Raw genomic sequence first — 22,865 nt, forward strand, 5'->3', positions numbered from 1 at the left:
AATGAGAGGCACAAATACAAGATGGGTGACACCTGGCTTGAGAGCAGTACATGTGAAAAGGATCTAGGAGTCTTGGTTGACCACAAACTTGACATGAGCCAACAGTGTGACGCGGCAGCTAAAAAAGCCAATGCAATTCTGGGCTGCATCAATAGGAGTATTGCATCTAGATCAAGGGAAGTAATAGTGCCACTGTATTCTGCTCTGGTCAGACCACACCTGGAGTACTGTGTCCAGTTCTGGGCACCACAGTTCAAGAAGGACACTGAGAAACTGGAACGTGTCCAGAGGAGGGCAACCAAAATGGTCAAAGGCCTGGAAATGATGCCTTATGAGGAACGGCTAAGGGAGCTGGGCATGTTTAGCCTCGAGAAGAGGAGGTTAAGGGGTGATATGATAGCCATGTTCAAATATATAAAAGGATGTCACATAGAGGAGGGAGAAAGGTTGTTTTCTGCTGCTCCAGAGAAGCGGACACGGAGCAATGGATCCAAACTACAAGAAAGAAGATTCCACCTAAACATTAGGAAGAACTTCCTGACAGTGAGAGCTGTTGGACAGTGGAATTTGCTGCCAAGGAGTGTGGTGGAGTCTCCTTCTTTGGAGGTCTTTAAGCAGAGGCTTGACAACCATATGTCAGGAGTGCTCTGATGGTGTTTCCTGCTTGGCAGGGGGTTGGACGCGATGGCCCTTGGGGTCTCTTCCAACTCGATGATTCTATGATTCTATGATTCTAAGTCAAGCTCAACGCCACCTCCAACCCCCTCCCCACATTAAGAGCACCATTTTGAGAAGCAGCAACTCTCAAATACGAAGAAATCAGCACCTCCACCTGCTCACATCCCCCCCCCCCGCTTGGTTTTCAGGGAGGGCTTTTCTTAGCCCCTCATCCCCCCCCCAATTCAAAATAAGGGGCAGGCTGGCTGGAGACCCTTCCCTCCAACACCCTTCCCATTATTTAATGGCATCCCAGTTATATGTATTCCCCTTGTCCCAAAAGAGCCTCAGCTTCAGGGGTTCTTCTGAATGAGCTGCCAGGAGAAGGCACCTGAGCCTGACTCTCCAGTGGCAGAAGGTTCCCTAGGACACTCCAGGCTCAACGTGGGTCAAACACTGAGGAAAACTTCTTGGAGCAACTTTTGGGAAAAGGGGAATACATGTAACCGGGATGCCATTATATAACGGTTAGGGGGGTTGGGAAATGGGAGTGCCTGATCACCTCATCTGTCTCCTGAGAAATCTCTATGTGGGACAAGAAGCTACAGTTACAACTGGATATGGAACAACTGATTGGTTCAAAATTGGGAAAGGAGTGCGGCGAGGCTGCATATTGTCTCCCTGCTTATTTAACTTATATGCAGAATTCATCATGCGAAAGGCTGGGCTGGATGAATCCGAAGCCGGAATTAAGATGGCCGGAAGAAATATCAACAACCTCAGATATGCAGATGACACAACCTTGATGGCAGAAAGTGGGGAGGAATTAAAGAACCTTTTACTGAGGGTGACAGAGGAGAGCGCAAAATATGGTCTGAAGCTCAGCACCAAAAAAACGAAGATCCTGGCCACTGGTCCCATCACCTCCTGGCAACTAGAAGGGGAAGAGATGGAGGCAGTGAGAGATTTTGCTTTCTTGGGCTCCAGGATCGCTGCAGATGGTGACAGCAAAATAGAGCCCATCATCCCCGGATCTCTGAAATGAACAAATAAATGTCCAGGATGGTCCAGATTGAACTCTTCCCCGGATCAATGTTTGCCACGTCCCAAATGGAAAGCAAGAGGAGAGCAGGGTCCTCCAGGGTTTGGGATCTCCCTATTCAGCTGCCCAAGGCACTTGCTCAGACCTAGATCTGGGCTCCTTGGGGCCAATGGGGGCGGGGAGGGCAGGCTCGGCAAGGGTTAAGAGGAGCAGAGCTGGATTCCTAGAGAGGATGGGAAGTGAAGGGGGGAAGGTCCTCCATCGCTCAATTCCCTCCCTCCCTCCCCCCTCCCTTCCTGCTTTCTTCTCTCCTTTGCAAAAGCCCCTCCTGGAATCTGGTGAGTCCCCTCTTTCCTCCCTCTGAGGGTGCAATGGGGAGAAGGGGGTCCCAGGGGGGCAGGGAGGGGGCGTGGGGGTCCCTGCTCAGATCATACAGAGGGGGGGGGCAGACCCCCAAGTCAGGGAGCAGAGGGTCCTCCCTTGTCCTCTCTGCCAAGATCGCAGGAGGTCTGCAGCTCTGCTCTTCCTTGGGATCCAGAGGCTGCCTTCATTTTGGGGAGGGGGCTTGGGGTCAAGGGAAACTGGGCAGGAAAAGAAACCCCCTTCAGATTTAGGGATTATGATGATGTGGAATGGGATGCGGGGGGCGCTGTGGGTTAAACCACTGAGCCTCTTGGGCTTGCCGATCAGAAGGTCGGGGGTTCGAATCCCCGCAATGACGCGGTGAGCTCCCGTTGCTTGTTCCCAGCTCCTGCCCACCTAGCAGTTCAAAAGCGCATCAGATGCAAGTAGATAAATAGGTACCACTCCGGCGGGAAGGTAAATGGCGTTTCCATGCGCTGCTCTGGTTGGCCAGAAGTGGCTTAGTCATGCTGGCCACATTTATACAAGGATTAAGACCCATCATTAAAATACACAACAAAGTTGCCTAACAGGCACCCCTTGTGGGCCGACAGTTCATGTTTGCGGGTTGTGTAGCCAGCAAATTCTGGCCCAGGGCTCCTGCTGGGCCATCCCCTCCACACCCAGTCCAGGACCCGGGAGATGACCCTATCTTTCTTGGAATGGTGTGCGACTTCTTGTGCCTGAATGGGGCGGTCAGGAAGCAGCTCCAGGCTCATAACCTCTTGTGCAGGTGCTGGGTCGGGGCCTGTTTCCGGTAGTGGTAGCCTGCTGAGGGCGTCCGCATGGCCCATCGCCTTCCCCGGGCGGTGAATCAGTGCGTACTGGTAGCTGGCAAGGAAAACTGACCACCTGAGGACGCGAGGAGAGAGCACTTTGGGGGTCTGCTTTTCGGGGGCAAACAAGCCCAGCAACGGCTTGTGGTCAGTCACCACGGTGAAGGGCCGCCCGTACAAGAAATCATGGAATTTTTTTACTCCCTTCACGATTGCCAGCCCCTCCTCATCTATTTGCGAGTAGTTCCGCTCGGTTGTGTTGAGTGTCTGGGAAAAGTATGGTACCTCTCTTCCATCTGGGAGTTGGTGTCCCAGGACAGTGCCAATGCCATAGGGCGAGGCGTCGCATGCTAGCACCACCGGCAGCCTCTCGTTGAAGTGTGCCAAGACCGAGTTTGAGACAAGCAAGTCCTTGACTGCCTGGAATGCAGCCTCCTGGCGCTGGCCCCACACCCAAGGGGCCCGCTTGTCCAGGAGTCTGTGTAGGGGCTCCGCTACTGCCGCCTTGTGGGGAAGGAAGGAACGGTAAAAGTTCAATAGTCCCAAGAAGGCCGGAAGTTCAGTCTTGCTCTTGGGCGCTGGGGCATCACAAATGGCCCGTACCTTGTCCCCAGTCGGGTGGACCCCTTCTGCGTCCACCATAAATCCCAGAAAGTCCACCTGAGGCACTCCTAGTAGACATTTTCCCCGCTTCCCAGTCTCCAGATGCTGGGTTGAACCGCGAGAAGCTGCTGTCAGTTGCCATTCTGAGTTCCTTGTGTCCCGGAGCTGAAGCCTGGATACACGGTGCGAGGCAGCGGTGCGGGAGGTGGCGGTGCTGCGGTGCTGTGTGTGGCAGTCAGCTCAGCAGGATCCAACCTTCGTTGCCAGTGAAATAGACTCAGAGTCGCAAAGTGATTTCATGCTCTTTATTCAGCTCATAGTGGTGAGGAGGAATGAATGAAAGTCCCCTCAAAGTATCTGCTTTATATACATTATTGACACAATGGGCTGCACATGATTGGCTAATTCTGGAATTCTACTGTAAGCCAATCAGGTTCTGGATTCACTTATATCTGGAGCAAGATTGGGTGGTTCCTGCCAACCAATCATACTGCTGCATTGTTCTAGGACCAATCAGACTGCTGCATTCTGAATCCTATTCTTCTAGGACCAATCAGACTGCTGCAGTTTGGATCCTATTCAACTCAGTACATAAAACCTCCATTAAGATACTGAAATAAGCATGCAAGAAAAGAATAGTATTAAAACAATGCAGCTATTAAGAGGCAGAAAAGAACAGAGCAATGTGTAGAAAAATATCATCTTTATTCTCCCTTTTTCTCATAGGGTCCAGTGGGCTTTGAAGACGTAGCTCTTCCTTTCACAGAGGAGGACTGGGCTTTGCTGGATCCTGACCAGAGAGCTCTGCAGAAGGAAGTCAAGGAGGAGAATCCTGGGATCGTGGCCTCTCTGGTAAGGCTCCCTGCTGGATCATGAGATCAGTTTTGAAATTCCATACAGATCTCTGAAGGACAAACCTCCTCTATTTTGAGGGAGCCCCATAGCGCCACCTGCAGCATCTGAGATGTTAACCCACCCACAACTCTCCATAGGAGATGCATCTCCTGTTCTGTCTGGGAATATTCTTCCACCAGTCCTGTCTTTTCAAACCAGGATGAGGCTGTTCTCAGCTGCCCAGGCCTTCTTTCATGTAGGCTTCAGAGATCTCAGGGACGTGGAGGTACATCCTGTCTAATTTTCTATTTTCCTTTCTGCATCTCTCTGTTTTTGGTTGAGCAAAGAAATGACTGAGCTTGGAGATGGAGCGGATTCCACGACTGAGCCAAATTAAATCCATCCCTGGAAAGAGCCAGGCTTTTCGAATCTCCGGGTCCCATAAATAAGTTAGATAATATCAGCCAAAAAAGGCAGTAACTCCCTTCCCTTCTTCCTCTTTCACAAACATTCATTTGCATTGTTCAGTCATTTCAGGCTCAGTTTCTTCCTCCGGCTAGGATTATTATTATTATTACTATTAATGATAATAATACTGCCATATAACAGTAGATTGTAGGTTGTAGGTGGTGAATTGGAAAGGAAGAAGGAAGGAGACAACAAGAAAAATCCACAAAATTGGAGAAACCATATAAATATTCAGAGTGTGGAGAGAACTTTAGTCGGAGCTCCCAGTCCACTTCCCATCAAGGAAAGCTCTTCGTTCACAAGGAGAGCCTCACTTCACATGAAAGAACTAACGGGGGAAGAAGCGGACACGGAGCAATGGTTCCAAACTACAAGAAAGAAGATTCCACCTAAACATTAGGAAGAACTTCCTGACAGTAAGAGCTGTTCAACAGTGGAATTTGCTGCCCAGGAGTGTGGTGGAGTCTCCTTCTTTGGAGGTCTTTAAGCAGAGGCTTGACAACCATATGTCAGGAGTGCTCTGATGGTGTTTCCTGCTTGGCAGGGGGTTGGACTCGATGGCCCTTGTGGTCTCTTCCAACTCTATGATTCTATGATTCTATGATTCTATGATTCTATTCTAAGAAATAAGTGCTTGAAATGGGGGAAAAGCTTCCTTCGCAGCTCCACCCACAGTTCCCATGAGATACTTCATACAGGGGAGGGTTTGGAAAAAAATCAGTTTCCATTCAATAAATCACAGCAAGGATAATCACAGAATTTTAGAAAATGGTATAAGGCATATGGTATTTCTGGTATCGGGAAACTTGATGAGGAATTAAGGGGAAAGACAGTGTTGACCCAGAGTAGTTACAAAATGCATGTTCTCTCCCCAAGTGCCACAGACCCTCCTCCAAAGAGAGTCTCTCTAAGAAAGCCCAAGCAGAAATTACTCCATTTTACGTGAATAAGGAAAACGAGGAGGTGGCTAAGAAACAGCAGGAGCCAGATCCTATTACTGACCTTATAGGATCTCTCAGCAGCTCTAAGGATGAGCAGAAAGAGGTTTGGGGCCCAGGCAGCTCAACTGCTAAGTCATCTCTGGCACTGAGACCAGGAGCTCAAGTGACTCAAGGCCAAATTCAGGCTAAACAAGTAGAGGAACTAATCTGAAAGAAAAATTCAGAACTATCCTCAGGAAATGCTAATAGAAGGCTAAAAGACTCCTTCTCCCAAGCCTCTGGTGCAAATGAGGAATTATCCGTCATTGGGTGACGAGGGACTACTAACGAGGGACATAGAATGCATAAAATCCTTTTTGGCTGACACTAATAAAATTCTTACCATCCTGATAGGTACTTGTAAAACCTTCTGGAATAAAGTCTGGCAGAGAGTGTGGAACCGGATAATACAACAATATCTCTTTCCCTACCATTAGAAATAGATCAATAAGGGAGGTTTAATTCGTCCACATGGCAAAAGGAAGTCTATAAGTACAAAGAAGAGCAAAAATGTTAAAAAAATTAAAATAATGCAATATTAAAAAGTTGACTTAAAAATACCTTTTAACTTACTTAAGAGTAGCTCATGCTCTGGGTCCAGACAGAACACTTAAGAAGCTTGTACTGTACAGTGGTACCTTGGGTTAAGTACTTAATTCGTTCCAGAGGTCCGTTCTTAACCTGACACTTTTCTTAACCTGAAGCACCACTTTAGCTAATGGGGCCTCCTGCTGCTGCCGTGCCGCCGGAGCATGATTTCTGTTCTCATCCTGAAGCAAAGTTCTTAACCCGAGGTACTATTTCTAGGTTAGCGGAGTCTGTAAACTGAAGCGTATATAACCTGAATAATATGTAACCCGAGGTACCACTGTACTGGAATTTGCACACCAGATCCTTATATCAATATGAAACGATATGCAAGGTTATCAAATGCTCTGCTGTCCGGTCAGAAGCCAAAACCAAACCAGGGAGAGGGTTTTGATAATCAAGAATTGGAAATGGGTTCTGTCTCAAAATAAGCTACTTCTCTCTCTTTTTTTTTTATATTTATTTATTTCAGAGAGAAAAATCAACTCCACCTTTCATTAGTGCTTATTCCAAGGGACGTTACAAACACACAGTTTAGCATAACAATACAAAAAGCGGGAGCAGATAAAAGAAAGGTAACAATTAAAACAGCCATTATAAACCCATACCAAGAAAATGGCTAAGAAGGCAGGTGGCTTCATAAAATTCAAATATATTTTCTGGATCCAACTCCTTTGCTACCCAAAGGTGGCAGGTGGGGCTTGCACTAGGGATGGATGAAAAATTTGAATATATGGATTTTAACGAGAAACTACCTGTTTTGCAATTTTCTTTTTTTTTTTTTACACGACTTCCCCATACCTCCCCTTCACTGCATCCTTGTTTTAAAATTTTTTAGCAATCCTTCATCCATTTTTATATTTAATTCTCTTTAAAATTTTCTTAAGCTTAAATTTTTACAGCTGTAATTCTTTATATCAAATCCCTTGACATCTTAACATTCCGAAATTTTACAACAATTTTTAAGATAAATTTTAAATTTTTTCCAATCCTCTTCCACTGTCTCTCTCCTCTGGTCACGAATTCTGCCGGTCATCTCTGCCAGTCCCATAAATTCAGTCACCTTGGTCTGCCATTCTTCCAGAGTAGGTAGTTCTTTAGTCTTCCAATACTTTGCCAAAAGAATTCTTGCTGCTGTTGTTGCATACATGAAAAATGTTCTATCTTTCTTTGGAATCATTTGGCCTACCATGCCCAAGAGAAAAGCCTCCGGTTTCTTTGCAAATGTCCACTTAAGGATTTTCTTAATTTCGTTATAGATCATTTCCCAGTAGGCCTTAATCTTCGGGCAGGTCCACCAAAGATGATAAAAAGTTCCTTCGCATTCATTACACTTCCAACAGTTGTTATTGGGCAAATGATATATCTTTGCAAGCTTGACTGGGGTCATGTACCACCTATAGATCATTTTCATTATATTCTCTTTTAAGGCACTACATGCCGTGAATTTAATACCTGTGGTCCATAACTGCTCCCAGTCAGCAAACATAATATCATGACCAATGTCTTGTGCCCACTTAATCATAGCTGATTTGACCGTTTCATCCTGTGTGTTCCATTTTAGCAGCAGATTGTACATTCTAGACAAATTCTTAGTATTGGGTTCTAACAATTCTGTTTCTAGCTTTGACCTCTCCTTCTGGAATCCTAGTTTCAGCTACTTCTCTCAAGCTACCCTAGTATCTTCTCACAAGAGGAGCGCAAAGTCTGTGAATATAGTGTATAAGCGCAGAGAATATCTATGGAGGAGTGGTGTATTAGTCTCAATATTATTCCAAAATGTGGCATCACCAGCTCCTCTGCTTCCACATTCAGCAACACCTCCAAAAACTCCTCAATTCAAGGCAGACTATTATCCTTTAGTTGACATATACTCTGCAGGTGACAATCCTGACTAGTCAGCTGATCTGGACCCCAAGGAACCCCATAACTCAGACAGCTGTGGGAAGGACCTACTTGACAGAACTGAAAAGAATTGATTGCATGTCTTCTGTGCTCTGCCATAAGAAGCCCAGAATGAAATATTCTCCAGATTTGACCTCTGACATTCCTGCCTAATAAGTTTGAAGAAGGAACACAAGGGCTCATGCAAGCAAAACCTGACCCTTTGTGCTCCAGATCCAGCCCACCAGAACGAACCCTCTTTCCCCGAAGATTTGGTCCCCATGCAAGAGGCAAATATGGCCACATCTGCCTGGCTTTCAATGAGAGAGCTCAAAGAGCGTCAACAGGACTCTCCATCGAAAGCACCAAGCATGGGGCCACTTACATGTATTAGCTACTCGTCTGTTTTCTGCCCATGCTCTGGAGTTGCAGTTTTCAGGCTTAGGGACAGGATGGTAACTCGTTTTGGCACCAAGTTCTGTCCATAAGCCCCAGTGAGTTCAATGGGATCTACTCTCAGGTCACTACTGGACAGACCATGCCAGCCTTACAAAGTGGGGTGAGGAGCAAAGAGCTGAAATTGGAATCACTGGAATTGTTTAGAAATGGGGCTTTTGAGGCTTCTGGTTCCGGTCTCCCTTAATGGATGCCGCTCCCACGATAGCAGAGATCGTTAGCAAAGAATAAACAGATGATTTGAGGGTAATTGTCCTCAATTAAAGCTGCGTGCTGGAACAGATGGAACAAGATAATAAATCGCTAAATTTAGACAGATACAAAGCCGAAACAATTTGAACTGGAAAGGAAAATGTGTGTTGTTGGGGAGGGGGAGCCTATACTCTTTCTTTATATATATATATATCATGTTTGTAACATAAATGATTCGGAAGCACACACACCTCGAATGCTAACAAACTGATAAAAAGCAAGAGGAGATAAAAGAGAATGGGATTATATTTATGGATTACAACAGAAAAGCAAACTATGTGATAAAATTGAAATGGATTAAAGCCTCAAACTTTCACTGTATTGCTATGGAAGGAAATGGAGTTTAGTTTTGATGATCGGCCAAGGCTTGGGGACAGGATGGTGACTGGTTTTGGCACCAAGTTCTGTCCATAAGCACCATTGAATTCAATGGGATCTACCCTCAGGTCACTACTGTGCAGAACATGTCAGCCTTACGAAGTGAGGAGCAAACAGGGGAAACTGCAAGCACTGGAGATGATTAGAAATGGGGCTTCTGTGGGGGAGGGGCTGCCCCATTTGTGCTTCTCCAGGGGCAGGAGAATATCTAGGGCAGGAGAATCCCTGCAGGGCCTCTGAGGCTCCCTTTGCTTCTTCCTCTCTCCCAGGACCCTGCAGCTTCTTTTGGCTCCTTGACTCTTCAGGAAGGATGAGTGAGACGGATCCTGTCAAGCTAGAGGAGATGGAAGAGGGAAGATGGACGCATGACCTGGTCCGGCTGTTTCCCGCATCCCTCCCCACAACCTCTGAGAGTTCCCTCCCAGGGACCTCCGAGAGATCTGGTGAGTCCCAGGGGAGGGGAGATGGGGACCTGGATGGATGGAGCCAGAGAGGAATTGGGGCTTGCTCAGTTAGGGGGTGGGGGGAGGCAGGCAGGCGGATGGAGATGGAGAAGGGGGGCACCTTTTCGGGCTCCCCCACCTGCCTGCCTGCCTGCTCCTTTGTCATCTGCAGGCAATTTCAGCTAGGAATAGGTCACAGCTCCCCAGTCACCGCGATGCATTGGCAGCTCAAAAGGTCTAAAATCAGTTCTGTGATCTGAATGCCTTACCAATGTCCAACACTGATCCGTCGCGCAGCACTAGAACCCACAATTTTATTACAATACAGATGTACCAAAGCCAACACCATTTCCTCCCCATCCCCCCCCATACATTTACATTTCTATTTCCTCAATCCATCATATTATTCTTTTCTCCATCCTCAAACTTCCGTCCGCCCCGTCGCGCAGTACTAGAAGCCATGAGTCTTGAAAGGAACCTGATCCTGCTTTGCAGATTGAATGCAGATGAGGCCTCCATGTATTATTCTTTTCTTTTTGGAATAACTTTTTATTTGCTTTTATAAACAAGGAACATAGGAATAATAAAACATGTAGACCAAGTCTTCTCATGTCATTTCTATGTAAAATAGCAGAATAAATTTGCCAGAATATCTATAACATATAGTTCATCATTAGGGGTCAGTGTATGAGTTCTGGGTTCATGAATTGCTTTCAACTGGAACAAAAAAAGGGGAAACAGGAGAGAACAGAGAACATTCAACATCGCAGAGCCAAATGCCTAGACTGACGCTATTGTGGCCGTTGTGCTTAGATTAAGTGAGTAATAGTCATTTTTCCTCTACTGTTACCAATGAAACAATACAGAGTTGGTCTCATCATGAAAATGGGAGGGAGGGGGTTCAAAGTGAAGAAAGAGATTTACATATAAATTTAAATTTAGACCAACCAGATTGAGATAACTTCTGATGGGGAGTGTTCAGGTGAAGATGTTGCTGTTGTTTCACAGAAGAGGCGTGGACGTTGCTGGATCCTGACCAGAGAGCTCAGCATAAAGAATAATAATAATAATAATAATAATAATAATAATAATAATAATAATAATTTATTATTTATACCCCCCCATCTGGCTGGGCTTCCCCAGCGACTCTGGGCAGCTTCCCAAAAAATAAAATAAAAAAACATACTGTACTACATCAAACATTAAAAGCCTCCCTAAACAGGGCCGCCTTCCGATGTCTTCTTAAAGTCTGGTAGTTGTTGTCCTCTTTTACATCTGGTGGGAGGGCATTCCACAGGGAGGGTGCCACTACCGAGAAGGCCCTCTGCCTGGTTCCCTGTAACTTGGCTTCTTGCAGTGAGGGAACCACCAGAAGGCCCTCGGTGCTGGACCTCAGTGTCCGGGTAGAACGATGGGGGTGGAGACACTCCTTCAGATATACTGGACCGAGGCCATTTAGGGCTTTCAAGGTCAGCACCAACACTTTGAATTGTGCTTGGAAATGTACTGGGAGCCAATGTAGGTCTTTCAAGACCGGTGTTATATGGTCTCGGTGGCCGCTCCCAGTCACCAGTCTAGCCGCCGCATTCTGGATTAGTTGTAGTTTCTGAGTCACCTTCAAAGGTAGCCCCACGTAGAACGCATTGCAGTAGTCCAAGCGGGAGATAACTAGAGCATGCACTACTCTGGAGAGACAGTCCATGGGCAAGGAGGGTCTCATCCTGTGTACCAGATGGAGCTGGTAGACAGCTGCCCTGGACACAGAGTTAACCTGCGCCTCCATGGACAGCTGTGAGTCCAAAATGACTCCCAGGCTGCGCACCTGGTCCTTCAGGGGCACAGTTACCCCATTCAGGACAGGGAGTCCCCCACACCTCCCCGCCCCCTGTCCCCCCAAAACAGTACTTCTGTCTTGTCATGGTTCAGCCTCAATCTGTTAGCCGCCATCCATTCTCCAACCGCCTCCAGACACTCACACAGGACCTTCACCGCCTTCACTGGTGATTCACTGATTTAAAAGAGTGGTAGAGCTGGGTATCATCCGCATACTGATGAACACCCAGCCCAGACCCCCTGATGATCTCTCCCAGCGGCTGCATGTAGATGTTGAAAAGCATGGGGGAGAGGATGGAACCCTGAGGCACCCCACAAGTGAGAGCCCAGGGGTCTGAACACTCATCCCCCCCCCCACTTTCTGAATACGGCCCAGGAGGAAGGAGCGGAACCACTGTATGACAGTTCCCCCAGCTCCCAGCCCCTCAAGACGGTCCAGAAGGATGTCATGGTCGATGGTATCTAACGCCGCTGAGAGATCCAGCAGAACTAGGAAGCAGCTCTCACCTTTGTCCCTAGCCCGCCGGAGATCATCAACCAGTGCGACCAAGGCAGTTTCAGTCCCATGATGAGGCCTGAATCCCGACTGGAAGGGATCCAAATGGTCCGCTTCTTCCAGGCGTGCCTGGAGTTGTTCAGCAACCACTCGCTCAATCACCTTGCCCAAAAATGGAAGATTTGAGACTGGGCGATAGTTGGCCATTATGGCCGCATCTAAAGATAGTTTTTTAAGAAGCGGTTTAATAACTGCCTCTTTCAGCGGGTCTTGGAAGGCTCCCTCACAGAGGGAAGCATTCACCACCCCACGAAGCCCATCGCCCAGCCCTTCCCAGCTAGCTTTTATAAGCCAGGATGGGCAAGGATCCAGGAGACAGGTGGTTGGCTTCACTCGTCCAAGCAGCCTGTCCACATCCTCGGAGGTAACAGATTGGAATTGATCCCATGCAATTCGACTAGACAGGACTCTAGCACTCTCCCGCCCCGGCTCTGCTCCCACGGTGGCGTCTACCTCTTCCCGAATCTGAGCGACTTTATCTGCAAAAAAATTAGCAAAATCATTGCAGGAGATCATGTGGCCCTTGCTGGGCCCCGATGTAACAGGTGGTTCTGCTATATTGCGAACCACCTGAAAAAGTCTCCTGCTGCTGTTTTCTGCAAATTAAATAGAGGCGGTGAAGAAAGTCTCCTTCGCCGTCGCTACCGCCACTTGGTAGGCTCGACATTGAGCTCTAACCTGTGTCTGGTCAGCTTCAGAATGAGTTATCTGCCACCGGCACTCTAGCCGTCTCAATGATTGTTTCATTGCCCTCAGATCCGTGGAAAAACACGGGGCTGTCCAGGCTCCATGCAGTCGGAGAGGGCACTTCGGAGCCAAACAGTCAATAGCCCTGGTTAACTCCACATTCCAGCGGGCCAGCAGGGAATCAGCTGAAAGGCCATCAACATGGGATAAAACATCCCCTACCATTCACAGGAAACCATTTGGATCCATTAAGTGGCAGGGGCGGACCATCCGAATACGTCCCACCTCCCTGCAGAGGGGATGGGTCGCGGAGAAGTCCAGTTGCACCAGGAAGTGATCTGACCATGGCACTTCTTTCGTTTCACTTTTACTTAGTGTCAGATCACCAACATCCATAGAGGTAAACACCAGGTCCAAGGCATGTCCGCGGCTATGGGTTGGGCCAGACTTATTCAGGGACAGCCCCATGGAGGCCATGCTTTCCACGAAGTCCCGAGCCGCCCCTTGTAAGGTTGTGTCGGCATGGATATTAAAATCCCCTAGGACAACCAAGCTAGGTGTCTCCAGGAGAACATCCGCCACGACCTGAAGCAGCTCAGGCAGGGAATCCTTGGTGCAGCGGGGAGGTCGGTACACCAAAAGGAATCCTGTACTGCCCCTATTGCCCAACTTCCAGAACATGCACTCAGAAAACTGAGTCTTCCCAATAGGATGCCTGGTGCAGACTAATGACTTCCTAAAAATCACTGCAACCCCCCCCCCTCCCCGCCCACATGGCCTGGGTTGCTGTGCATAAGAGAAACCTGGTGGACAAGCAGCGGCAAGGACAGGCCCATCTGCTTCATCCAACCAAGTCTCTGTTACACATGCCAGGTCAAGTCCTCCATCCATGATCAAGTCATGGATGGCAGTGGTTTTATGAATCATTGACCTGGCATTGCACAGCAGCACCTTCAGGTCATGTGGGTATCCCTTGCTGATTCTAGTATCCATCCAACAGGATCAGACCCGGAGGCAGGGATAGTCCTCAGACAACGACTAAACCTGCCTCCTCTGTAACAACATGGTCTGGTCTTAGCGTAACTCCTCCTCCTACCCGTGATCACTGAGATCGGTTATCCCAGTGCATCCCCCCCTGTGCAACATGCCCCAGCTATTTTGTTGGCTGGGACCCACTCCCCAGCAGCCCTGACCCCTCCCCATAAGAACAAAATAAAACCTTTTAAAAAATAAAACAATAAAACAATACAAAAAAACCTGTAAAAATTACAAAGACACCTAAATCAAACAAATTCCCAGGCCCAACCAAACATCCACCCCACCCCCACATACAAAAAATTCAAAAGAAAAATTTAAAAACATTTTTAAAAGAACTCTGGACAGCAGCAGCAGTAACAGCAACCATAGTTGTGAGGCCTGTCAGGCCCCGCCCCGGGCCAGGTGGTGAGTGGCAAGAGCAGGGCCCTCAGGCATTCACAGAGGGGAGGTCAAGGAGAAGTCAAGGAGGAGAATCGTGGGATCATGGACTCTCTCAGTAAGGATCCCTGTTGGATCATAACATGTTGTGATTGGAGATGGAGTGGATTCCATGATTGAGCCACAAAAATATCCATCCCAGATAAAAGCCAAGCAATATCTCAGTTAATACCAGGAAACAAAAAAAGTGAAAACTATTGGACGGCCTCACATCTCATTCTCTTCAGTTCTTCCTCTGTCACAACATCATTCCTCTGTCATTAACATTGTTCAATAATCTGGAGATCCCATTTCCTCCTGAGACTCTAATTAGCATCTCTCTTCATTGCAGATGGTGATGAATCAGAAGGGAAGAACAAGGGGGAGCACAACAGAATCCACATAGCGGAGAAGTCAGATAAATATTCAGAGTGTGTAGAGAAGATCTGTCAGAGCTCCCAGTCCACCTCCCATCAAAGAAAGAGCTTTGTTCAAAGGAATAACCTCACTTCACACGAAATAACACAGAGTAGGGAGAAATTGTATCAGTGCAGAGAATGTGGAAAGAGCTTCAATCAGAAGGGTAATCTCACTTTGCACCAAAGAGTTCATACTGGGGAGAAACCTTATCAGTGCTTCGAATGTGGAAAGAGCTTTAGTCAAAGTACAAATCTCACTTCCCATCAAAGAGTTCATACTGGGGAGAAACCCTATCAGTGTTTCGAATGTGGAAAAGGTTTTCGTCTGAGTGGTCATCTGGCTTCCCATCAAAGAATTCATACAGGAGAGAAACCCTATCAGTGCTTTGAATGTGGAAAGAGCTTTCGTCGGAGTTGTGATCTGACTTGCCATCAAAGAGTTCACACAGGGGAAAAACCCTATCAGTGCTTGGAATGTGGGAAGTGCTTCAGTCACGAGGGGAATCTCACTTCTCATCAAAGAATTCATACAGGGGAGAAACCCTATATGTGCTTCGATTGTGGGAAAAGCTTCCGGGACGGCCACAAGCTCACTTCCCATCAAAGAATTCATACAGGTGAGAAACCCTATCAGTGCTTGGAATGCGGAAAGAGCTTCAGTCAAAGTGCCACACTCTCTTCCCATCACAGAATTCATACAGGGGAGAAACCCTATCAGTGCTCAGGATGTGGGAAGCGCTTCAGTCACGAGGGGAATCTCACTTCTCATCAAAGAATTCATACAGGGGAGAAACCCTATCAGTGCTTGGAATGTGGAAAGAGTTTTCGTCTGAGTGGTGATCTGACTTCCCATCAAAGAATTCATACAGGAGAGAAACCGTATCACTGCTTGGAATGTGGAAAGAGCTTTCGTCTGAGTTGTGATCTCACTTCCCATCAAAGAATTCATACAGGGGAGAAACCCTATATGTGCTTCGATTGTGGGAAAAGCTTCCGGGAGGGCTACCACCTCACTTCCCATCAAAGAATTCATACAGGTGAGAAACCCTATCAGTGCTTGGAATGCGGAAAGAGCTTCAATCAGAAGCATAGTCTCACTTCCCATCAAAGAATTCATACAGGGGAGAAACCCTTTCAGTGCTTGGAATGTGGGAAGCGCTTCAGTCACGAGGGGAATCTCACTTCTCATCACAGAATTCATACAGGGGAGAAACCCTATCAGTGCTCAGAATGTGGGAAGCGCTTCAGTCAAAGGACCCATCTCACTTCCCATCAAAGAATCCATACAAGAGAGAAAGTGTTTGGAATGTGGGAAAAGATTCATTCATGGCCCACCAAATAATTCATACAGGATTGAAAGCATATCAGCACATGGAATGTGTATAAAATTTCACTTGTTCAAAAGTCAATTTAAGATCTCACACCAGGGTGAAGAATAGAATTATGGATTCAGAATCTAGTCCAACCCCCTCCAGAAATCTCATTTCAAGCAGCCATGACCATCCAGCTTCTTCTTAAAACCCCCCAGTGAAGGTCCACCCCCTTCTGAGAGAGTTCCTTTCCACTGTCAGCTCTTACTATCAGAGAGAAAATATAAAAAAGACTTTGGAGAAGACTTCCGGTGTGATGGCCTATGGCGTTTGGCTGCTTTCCCAGGACACCGGACCCCAGTCGTGCAATTAAACAAGGTGAATCTGTGGGTAATTATCCCTGTTGAACCCCGCAGAGATGGGGCGGATGTGCCTTCACCCGCACGTCGTCCGATATCTGCCGCTCGCTGCAGTGGAGGCAGGGGCGCTGGGTGTTTAGCATTGCACGAATTGGACACTCTCCGATGCCAACGCCATGAGCGGGAGCATTCCTGTTTTTCAACAAAGATTTGAATTCGGACTTTGAAAGGACTTTTGTCGCTCTGCTACACAAGATGTGAGGTGAGCGTTTCATCTTTTTTGATACTTCGTGCTGTTGGGCCAATGCCCTCCCTCACTTGTCCGAATGGTGAGGAACTTCGCCCGCAGTAGCAGAGTACAGCAGAGGCAGACTCTGGCTGGAATGCAGCATCAAGAAAATAAGAAGTCTGTTGGGATACTGCCAGGGAGACAAAGGCCATCATGACCCCACGTCGATTCCGGACGATCCATCGATCTCCCGTAGATACAGTATCAGTCAATTAGCGACACGAGCTGCAGAAATAGCTTGCCATATTCCAGGGCTCGTGCACACTCTGATCAGCAAAGTTCGCACAACGAAAGGTGCACTCAGGAGAGCATTATTTACAACTTTATTCAGCGTTGATCAGAACAAAGAAAAACATGACTGCCTGCTTCGCTGTTCAGGCACAGAGAGAGAAGAAACAAAAGCTATATACATAAACAGAAACATCCTGTGAACAGGAAATACGCAGGCTGTGACACAACAACCTGCTCCCTTCTTAAGGTGGAACGGAAATATCCTAACAAAGTCAACAGAGCGAAGAGCTGACTCACGCACCAGAGGGGATAGAAATAGCTCCCGTTCTCACACGATGATACATTAGGTAATTAGGCAATTAAAGGCACAGTGTCACACTGTGCAATGATAGAATGAAACACTGCAGTACTGCCAGCTACTTCATGATTTGGCAAGCCTCGTGGAGAAAGAGTCAATTAATGAAATGGAATGCAAGTGAAACTATATTAAAAAAAACTTGAGAATTTGATGTTTAATGGTGCGGTCCTTTGTGGAGGGCTCTAATTATTATTGGCAAGGTATCAGCTTGTTTGAAAATATGGAGAGACTTTGTTGAAATACAGTCTTATCAGAGAATGAGGCTGTAATTTCAACTGCGTCACACGCCATCTTCTCTCCCTTTTTTGTTATTGTTTGAGTCTAAATAGAGAGTAATCTGGCGTCCCACCAAAGCTCTGGCAAGACTCCAGCTTCTCCAACTCTCTCAATAACGATCTGGCGTCCTGCCAAAGCCTTAGCCGGTCATCAAAGCTCAAACTCCATTTCCTTCCATAGGAATACAGTGAAACTTTGGGACTTTAAATCCATTTCAATTTTGTCACATATAGTTCTCTTTTTCATTGTAATCCAGAAGTATAATCCCATTCTCTTTTATCTCCTCTTGCTTTTTATCAGTTTGTTAGCATTCGGGGGGGGGGGTGTGTGCGTGCTGCTGAATCATTTATGTTGCAAACATGATATATATAAAGAAAGAGTAAATATTTTACATCGAAGGAAGTCTTTTTTGCGGTTTGAATCGTTTTGGCTTTGTATCTGCTTCAATTTAGCAGTTTATGATCTTGTTCCTTCTGTTCCAGCACATGTCTGTATATTAGTTCTAATTTCACTCTAATAAACAGAAGTACCTCTGCTTCTTAATGGCCGAGTAGGAGGGCTACCAATAGGCAAAGTGATTTTGCTGCCTCTCAGATTCCATGGTGGAGAAAGAGCCAGGTATCAAGACAATCTGCGAGTGAAGCTCACTCCCCCCGGGCCCTGGGGGGAGCTTGCAAGGACAATTACCCTCAAAGCTTCCTTGTTTATTCTTTGCTATCAATCTCTGCTATCTTGGGAGCAGGATCCATTAAGGCAGACCAGAACCATTTCTAAACATCTCCATTGATTTCCATTTCATTTTTTTTGCTCCTCACCCCACTTCATAAGGCTGGCATGGTCTGCTCAGTAATGACCTAGAGTAGATCCCATTGTACTCAGTGGGGTTTATGGACAGAACTTGGTGCCAAAAACAGTCATCATCCTGTCCCCAAGCCTGAAAACTGCAGCCCCAGAGTTCTTAACCGGAAGCACTATTTCTGGGTTAGCGGAGTCTGTAACCTGAAGCGTATGTAACCTGAAGCATATGTAACCCGAGGCACCACTGTACAAGATTAAATATTTTTTCGGCTGGGGATGCTAAAATGGTGCAAATGATGGCACATTAGAAAAAAAGGGGTCCCTCTCAAAGGGGGCTGAAGACAACCGACAGATTACAACTGGGGAATATTTCACACAGGAAACCACATCTGCTTGCATGGACTTTTGTCATATATGGATTTATAAAAGTGAAGATGAATCTTTGATCTTTGCAAGCTTCCCTTAGGGCTCAGGGGGAGCAAGCTTGGATTCTAGAGGAACCAAACAATTATTAACTGTGAAATCTATCGCACAGTGTGGTCTCTTACAGAAGATTCTTCGGTTTGGGAAAATATCAGTCCATTAAAATACATTACACGTGTCTTAATTTTAACTAAACAAAGGAAAGCTGGAAGACAGCCCAGAGTCCTGGAAGGTAAGACGGTGGAATGAAATAGAGCCTTCTGAGGAGGGACTGCACCGAAAACAGTTGAGGGACAACAAGAAGAAGAGCAAAATGTTCATCTTGCATGCTAATTTACATATAGATCTGAATATGATTAAAGTTGCATGCCAGTGGTTGTCAACATAAGATAAAAGTATTAAGATCGGGATGATATTGGGAATAAATAAAAGAGAGAAAAGTAGGAACAAGAACCAAAAAAAAAAAAATCATCATCATCGTCAATCTTTGACTTTTGTCTTCTGGGTTTCTCTGTTGTTATTCTGTCTCTCACAGCTACAATAAACCTACCATTAATATTGTGGACTAGGCATTTCTTCGTCAGAGGGCAAAAAAGCAAATTTAGCAGGGGATCAAATACTTTCTCTCCTCTATATGTTCACACACACACACACAACACACACACACACACACACACACACACACACACACACCTGGCTCTCGTTTGGAAGAGGAGTGAGAGACGGAGGCTCTTGACTTTTAGAACTAGAATATAAAAAGGGAGGTGTGAGGAGGTCAAGGAAACAAGCAAATGAAAGATAAGTTATGTGAAGGTTTGAACTGTTTTTGTTTTAATTGTTTGTATTTTTCTTTTTTGCTCTTTTTTATTGTGATGTATTGTTTTGTTTTCTGTTTAATTTGGTGTTTTTTCTTTTTCTTGTGTAACCTTTAAAACTTTAATAAATATTATTTTTTTAAAAAAAAAGAATGGCATTTCCACGTCACCTCCTTTCCTCCCAGGAGCTCCTCCTTCCACAACCCTGCCAGGCTGGCCGCTTGCCTTTCACCCCCTTTCCAGCACTGCGTTGTTTAGTGTGGCAGCACCTGCCCTTTGGAACTCCCCACCTCTTGCAATAAAGCGCGTGCCTTTGCTAGACTCTTTTCTGGCACCTTGCCTAAAAGCATTCTTGTTTAGGCAAGCATAGCCAGATGCTTAGGACGCTGAAGTAATTTTAATGTCTTTTAATATTTTAGCTTTTCTGTGTTTTAAAGTAGGCTTGTTAATTTTAAAAAGTAGGCTTGTTAAAGTAGGCTTGTTAATTTTTATTGATTTTACTGCAGTGGTGTTGTTTATTTGTTTTTTGTATTGGTAAAGAACTTTACAGGTTTTTAAAAATAAATTTTAATAAATAAATAAACAATCAATATAAATAAAACAACACAAGCCAAAACACAATGCATCCTGTAGATTTAAGCATCTCTCCACAGTGGCCTACTTGTTATCAGAGGCCCAAAATCCACATTCCTTTGTAAGAAAATGTGAAATAAAGTCAAAACATTTTTGCAGGCAAAAAATAGAGGTCAATATTGGGGAGGTGACAAAAACTTTTCCACACCAGGTACCCCCTGACCTTGTTATGCCACTACCCGGGGTGCAGGGAGGGGGCATGGGGGTCCCTGTTCAGATCATGCCTGATGGGGGGAGACCCCCAAGTCAGGCAGAGAGGGTCCTCCTTTGTCCTCTCTGCCAAGCCAGGGAGGGGCCAGTTCGCAGGAGTGAAGAAAGACAGTCAGGTTACCCTAAAAACCCTAAAACTCTTTGTGAATCCCCCCCCTCCCCCCAGCCAGGCCTCCAAGCCTCGCCTCAGGAACTCTCAAATCTTTTTTTCTCTCTCTAGGGCTAAAAGCATTAGCTAAGCATATTGCTCTTGCTGCAACAAAAAGACTGAAACGAAGGTGGAGAACAGAGTCCTTTGCTTCTCAAAGCCTTTTTGTTTCTAAGGCCAGTGGCCTTGTTAAAACCAGATTGCAACTTTCTTTCTGGGAACTATGCCAGAACAGGAGAATGAAACATATCTGAACACTCTGAAACCCCCTTTGGTTTCTCACCCCCTTTTTCTGGGAACAGTCCAAAATAGTCCCAAGACGGGAACTTTCTGTTCATGCTCAGGAGACATGGGGCAGAACTTTTCCGAAGGAGGAGAAAGGGGAGGGAACTAGAAGGGGAATATATGCTCTGTGCAAATGGCTGTGAACTCGTGCTTGTTTGTGAGTTATCACACTTGCTCCTTCTACCAGTTCATGGATGGTAGAAATAAAGCTTTTTCTCCGAAACTATTCCTTGAGTGTCTGTTGACTCCCATTTTCCCTTTTCCGGGCGCAATATTTTTCCCACCCGAGGGCAAAGCCTTATACGGCTACAGGAGGACTGCAGCTGTTCTTCCTTGGGATCCAGATGCTGCCTTCCTTTTGGGGGAGGGGGTCACCCCTCCCAGTTTGGTGTCATCTGCAAATTTGATCAGGATGCCCTTGAGTCCATCATCCAAGTCGTTGATAAAGATGTTGAATAAGACCGGGCCCAAGACAGAACCCTGTGGCATCCCACTAGTCACTCTTCTCCAGGATGAAGAGGAACCATTGATGAGCACCCTTTGGGTTTGGTCAGTCAGCCAGTTACAAATCCACTGAGTAGTAGCATAGTCAAGTCCGCATTTTACCAGCTTCTTTATAAGAATATCATGGGGCACCTTGTCAAATGCCTTGCTGAAATCAAGGTAGGCTACATCCACTGTGTTCCCTTTATCCAGGCTTGACTACTGTAATTCGCTCTACGCGGGGATGCCCTTGAAGCTGTCCCAGACACTCCAGCGGGTGCAGAATGCTGCAGCGAGGCTCCTCACGGGGTCTCTGCCATGGGAGCATATTCACCCAGTGCTTTTTAAGCTGCACTGGCTCCCGGTGGAGTACAGGGTAAGATTTAAGGTACTGCTTTTGACCTTTAAAGCCCTTCACGGCCTAGGACCCTCGTACCTACGGGACTGCCTCTCCTGGTATGCCCCACGGAGAGCCTCAAGGTCCATAAATAACAACAGCCTAGTGGTCCCAGGCCCTAAGGAAGTTAGATTAGCTTCAACCAGAGCCAGGGCCTTTTCAACTCTGGCTCTGGCCTGGTGGAACCCTCTGCCTCATGAGACCAGGGCCCTGCAGGATCTGATTTCTTTCCGCAGGGCCTGTAAGACAGAGTTGTTCCGCCTGGCCTTTGGCTTGGAGCCAATTTGATTCCCTCCCTCCCTCCCTCCCTCCCTCCCTCCCTCTCTCTCTCTCTCCCCCCCCTTCTTTTCCTTCTCCTCCTGCGATGAGGCTACATTTTAATATTTTAATGTTCCATTATTTTAATGTTGTATTTTATTTTTGTTTTTAAGTTTGTAATCATTCATCTTGTTTTTATTATTGCTTGTAAGCCCCTCTGAGCCCGGCCTTGGCTGGGGAGGGCGGGGTATAAATAAAAAATTATTATTATTATTATTATTATTATTATTATTATTATTATCTACCAGGCTTGTAATTCTGTCAAAAAACGAGATCAGGTTAGTCTGACATGACTTATTTTGCAGAAATCCATGCTGGCTATTGGTGATCACAGCATTCCTTTCTAGGTGCTCACAGACTGTTTGCTTAATGATCTGCTCCAGAATCTTCCCTGGTATTGATGTCAGACTGACTGGGCGGTAATTATTTGGGTCCTCTCTTTCCCCCTTTTTGAAAATAGGGACATTTGCCCTTCTCCAGTCTGCCAGGACTTCACCTGTTCTCCAGGAATTCTCAAAGATGACTGCCAGTGGTTCTGAGATCACATCTGCCAGTTCTTTTAATACTCTTGGATGCAGTTCATCTGGCCCCGGAGACTTGAATACATCTAAACTAGCCAAGTATTCTTATAGGGGCAACTCCAGGGCGCGGAGACCCCCCAAAACTCCTGTGAAGGATATTCAAGGAGTCTAGTCCCGGCTTGACCGAAAAAAAGACCGAACCGGCCGCCAGGTAACCTCGTAAGAGGCGAAGAGCGCGGCGGAGAGGTCTAGAGGGTCGAGGGGAGCCATTTCTCACCTTCAGATAGCGAAGCCCTGT

At 46.4% G+C, this 22,865-nt stretch overlaps 1 protein-coding gene and 2 long non-coding RNA genes across 3 annotated transcripts in view; 2 read left to right on the top strand and 1 right to left on the bottom strand.

Moving 5' to 3' along the window:
• The window catches only part of LOC309334764, a 27,812-nt gene extending 9,517 nt beyond the window's left edge, over positions 1-18,295 (bottom strand). The window contains exon 1 of the long non-coding RNA XR_014153258.1: positions 17,627-18,295. This is a non-coding gene — a long non-coding RNA (uncharacterized lncRNA). The remainder of the gene's footprint in view (positions 1-17,626) is intronic.
• Positions 9,673-10,364, top strand: LOC309334756. Its single transcript, XR_014153250.1, has 2 exons — positions 9,673-9,763; positions 10,213-10,364. It is a non-coding gene; the product is annotated as an uncharacterized lncRNA (long non-coding RNA).
• Positions 14,334-17,411, top strand: LOC309334714 (uncharacterized protein). The gene is made up of 2 exons (XM_081849310.1): positions 14,334-14,373; positions 14,647-17,411. Exons 1-2 carry the CDS (start codon positions 14,361-14,363, stop codon positions 16,053-16,055), a joined length of 1,422 nt encoding a protein of 473 aa, XP_081705436.1. The 5' UTR covers positions 14,334-14,360; the 3' UTR covers positions 16,056-17,411.
• Positions 18,296-22,865: the final 4,570 nt, after the last annotated feature.

The sequence above is a fragment of the Podarcis erhardii genome (genome assembly GCF_964252035.2).
Source record: "Podarcis erhardii genome assembly, chromosome: 2".
Taxonomy (NCBI): domain Eukaryota; kingdom Metazoa; phylum Chordata; class Lepidosauria; order Squamata; family Lacertidae; genus Podarcis; species Podarcis erhardii.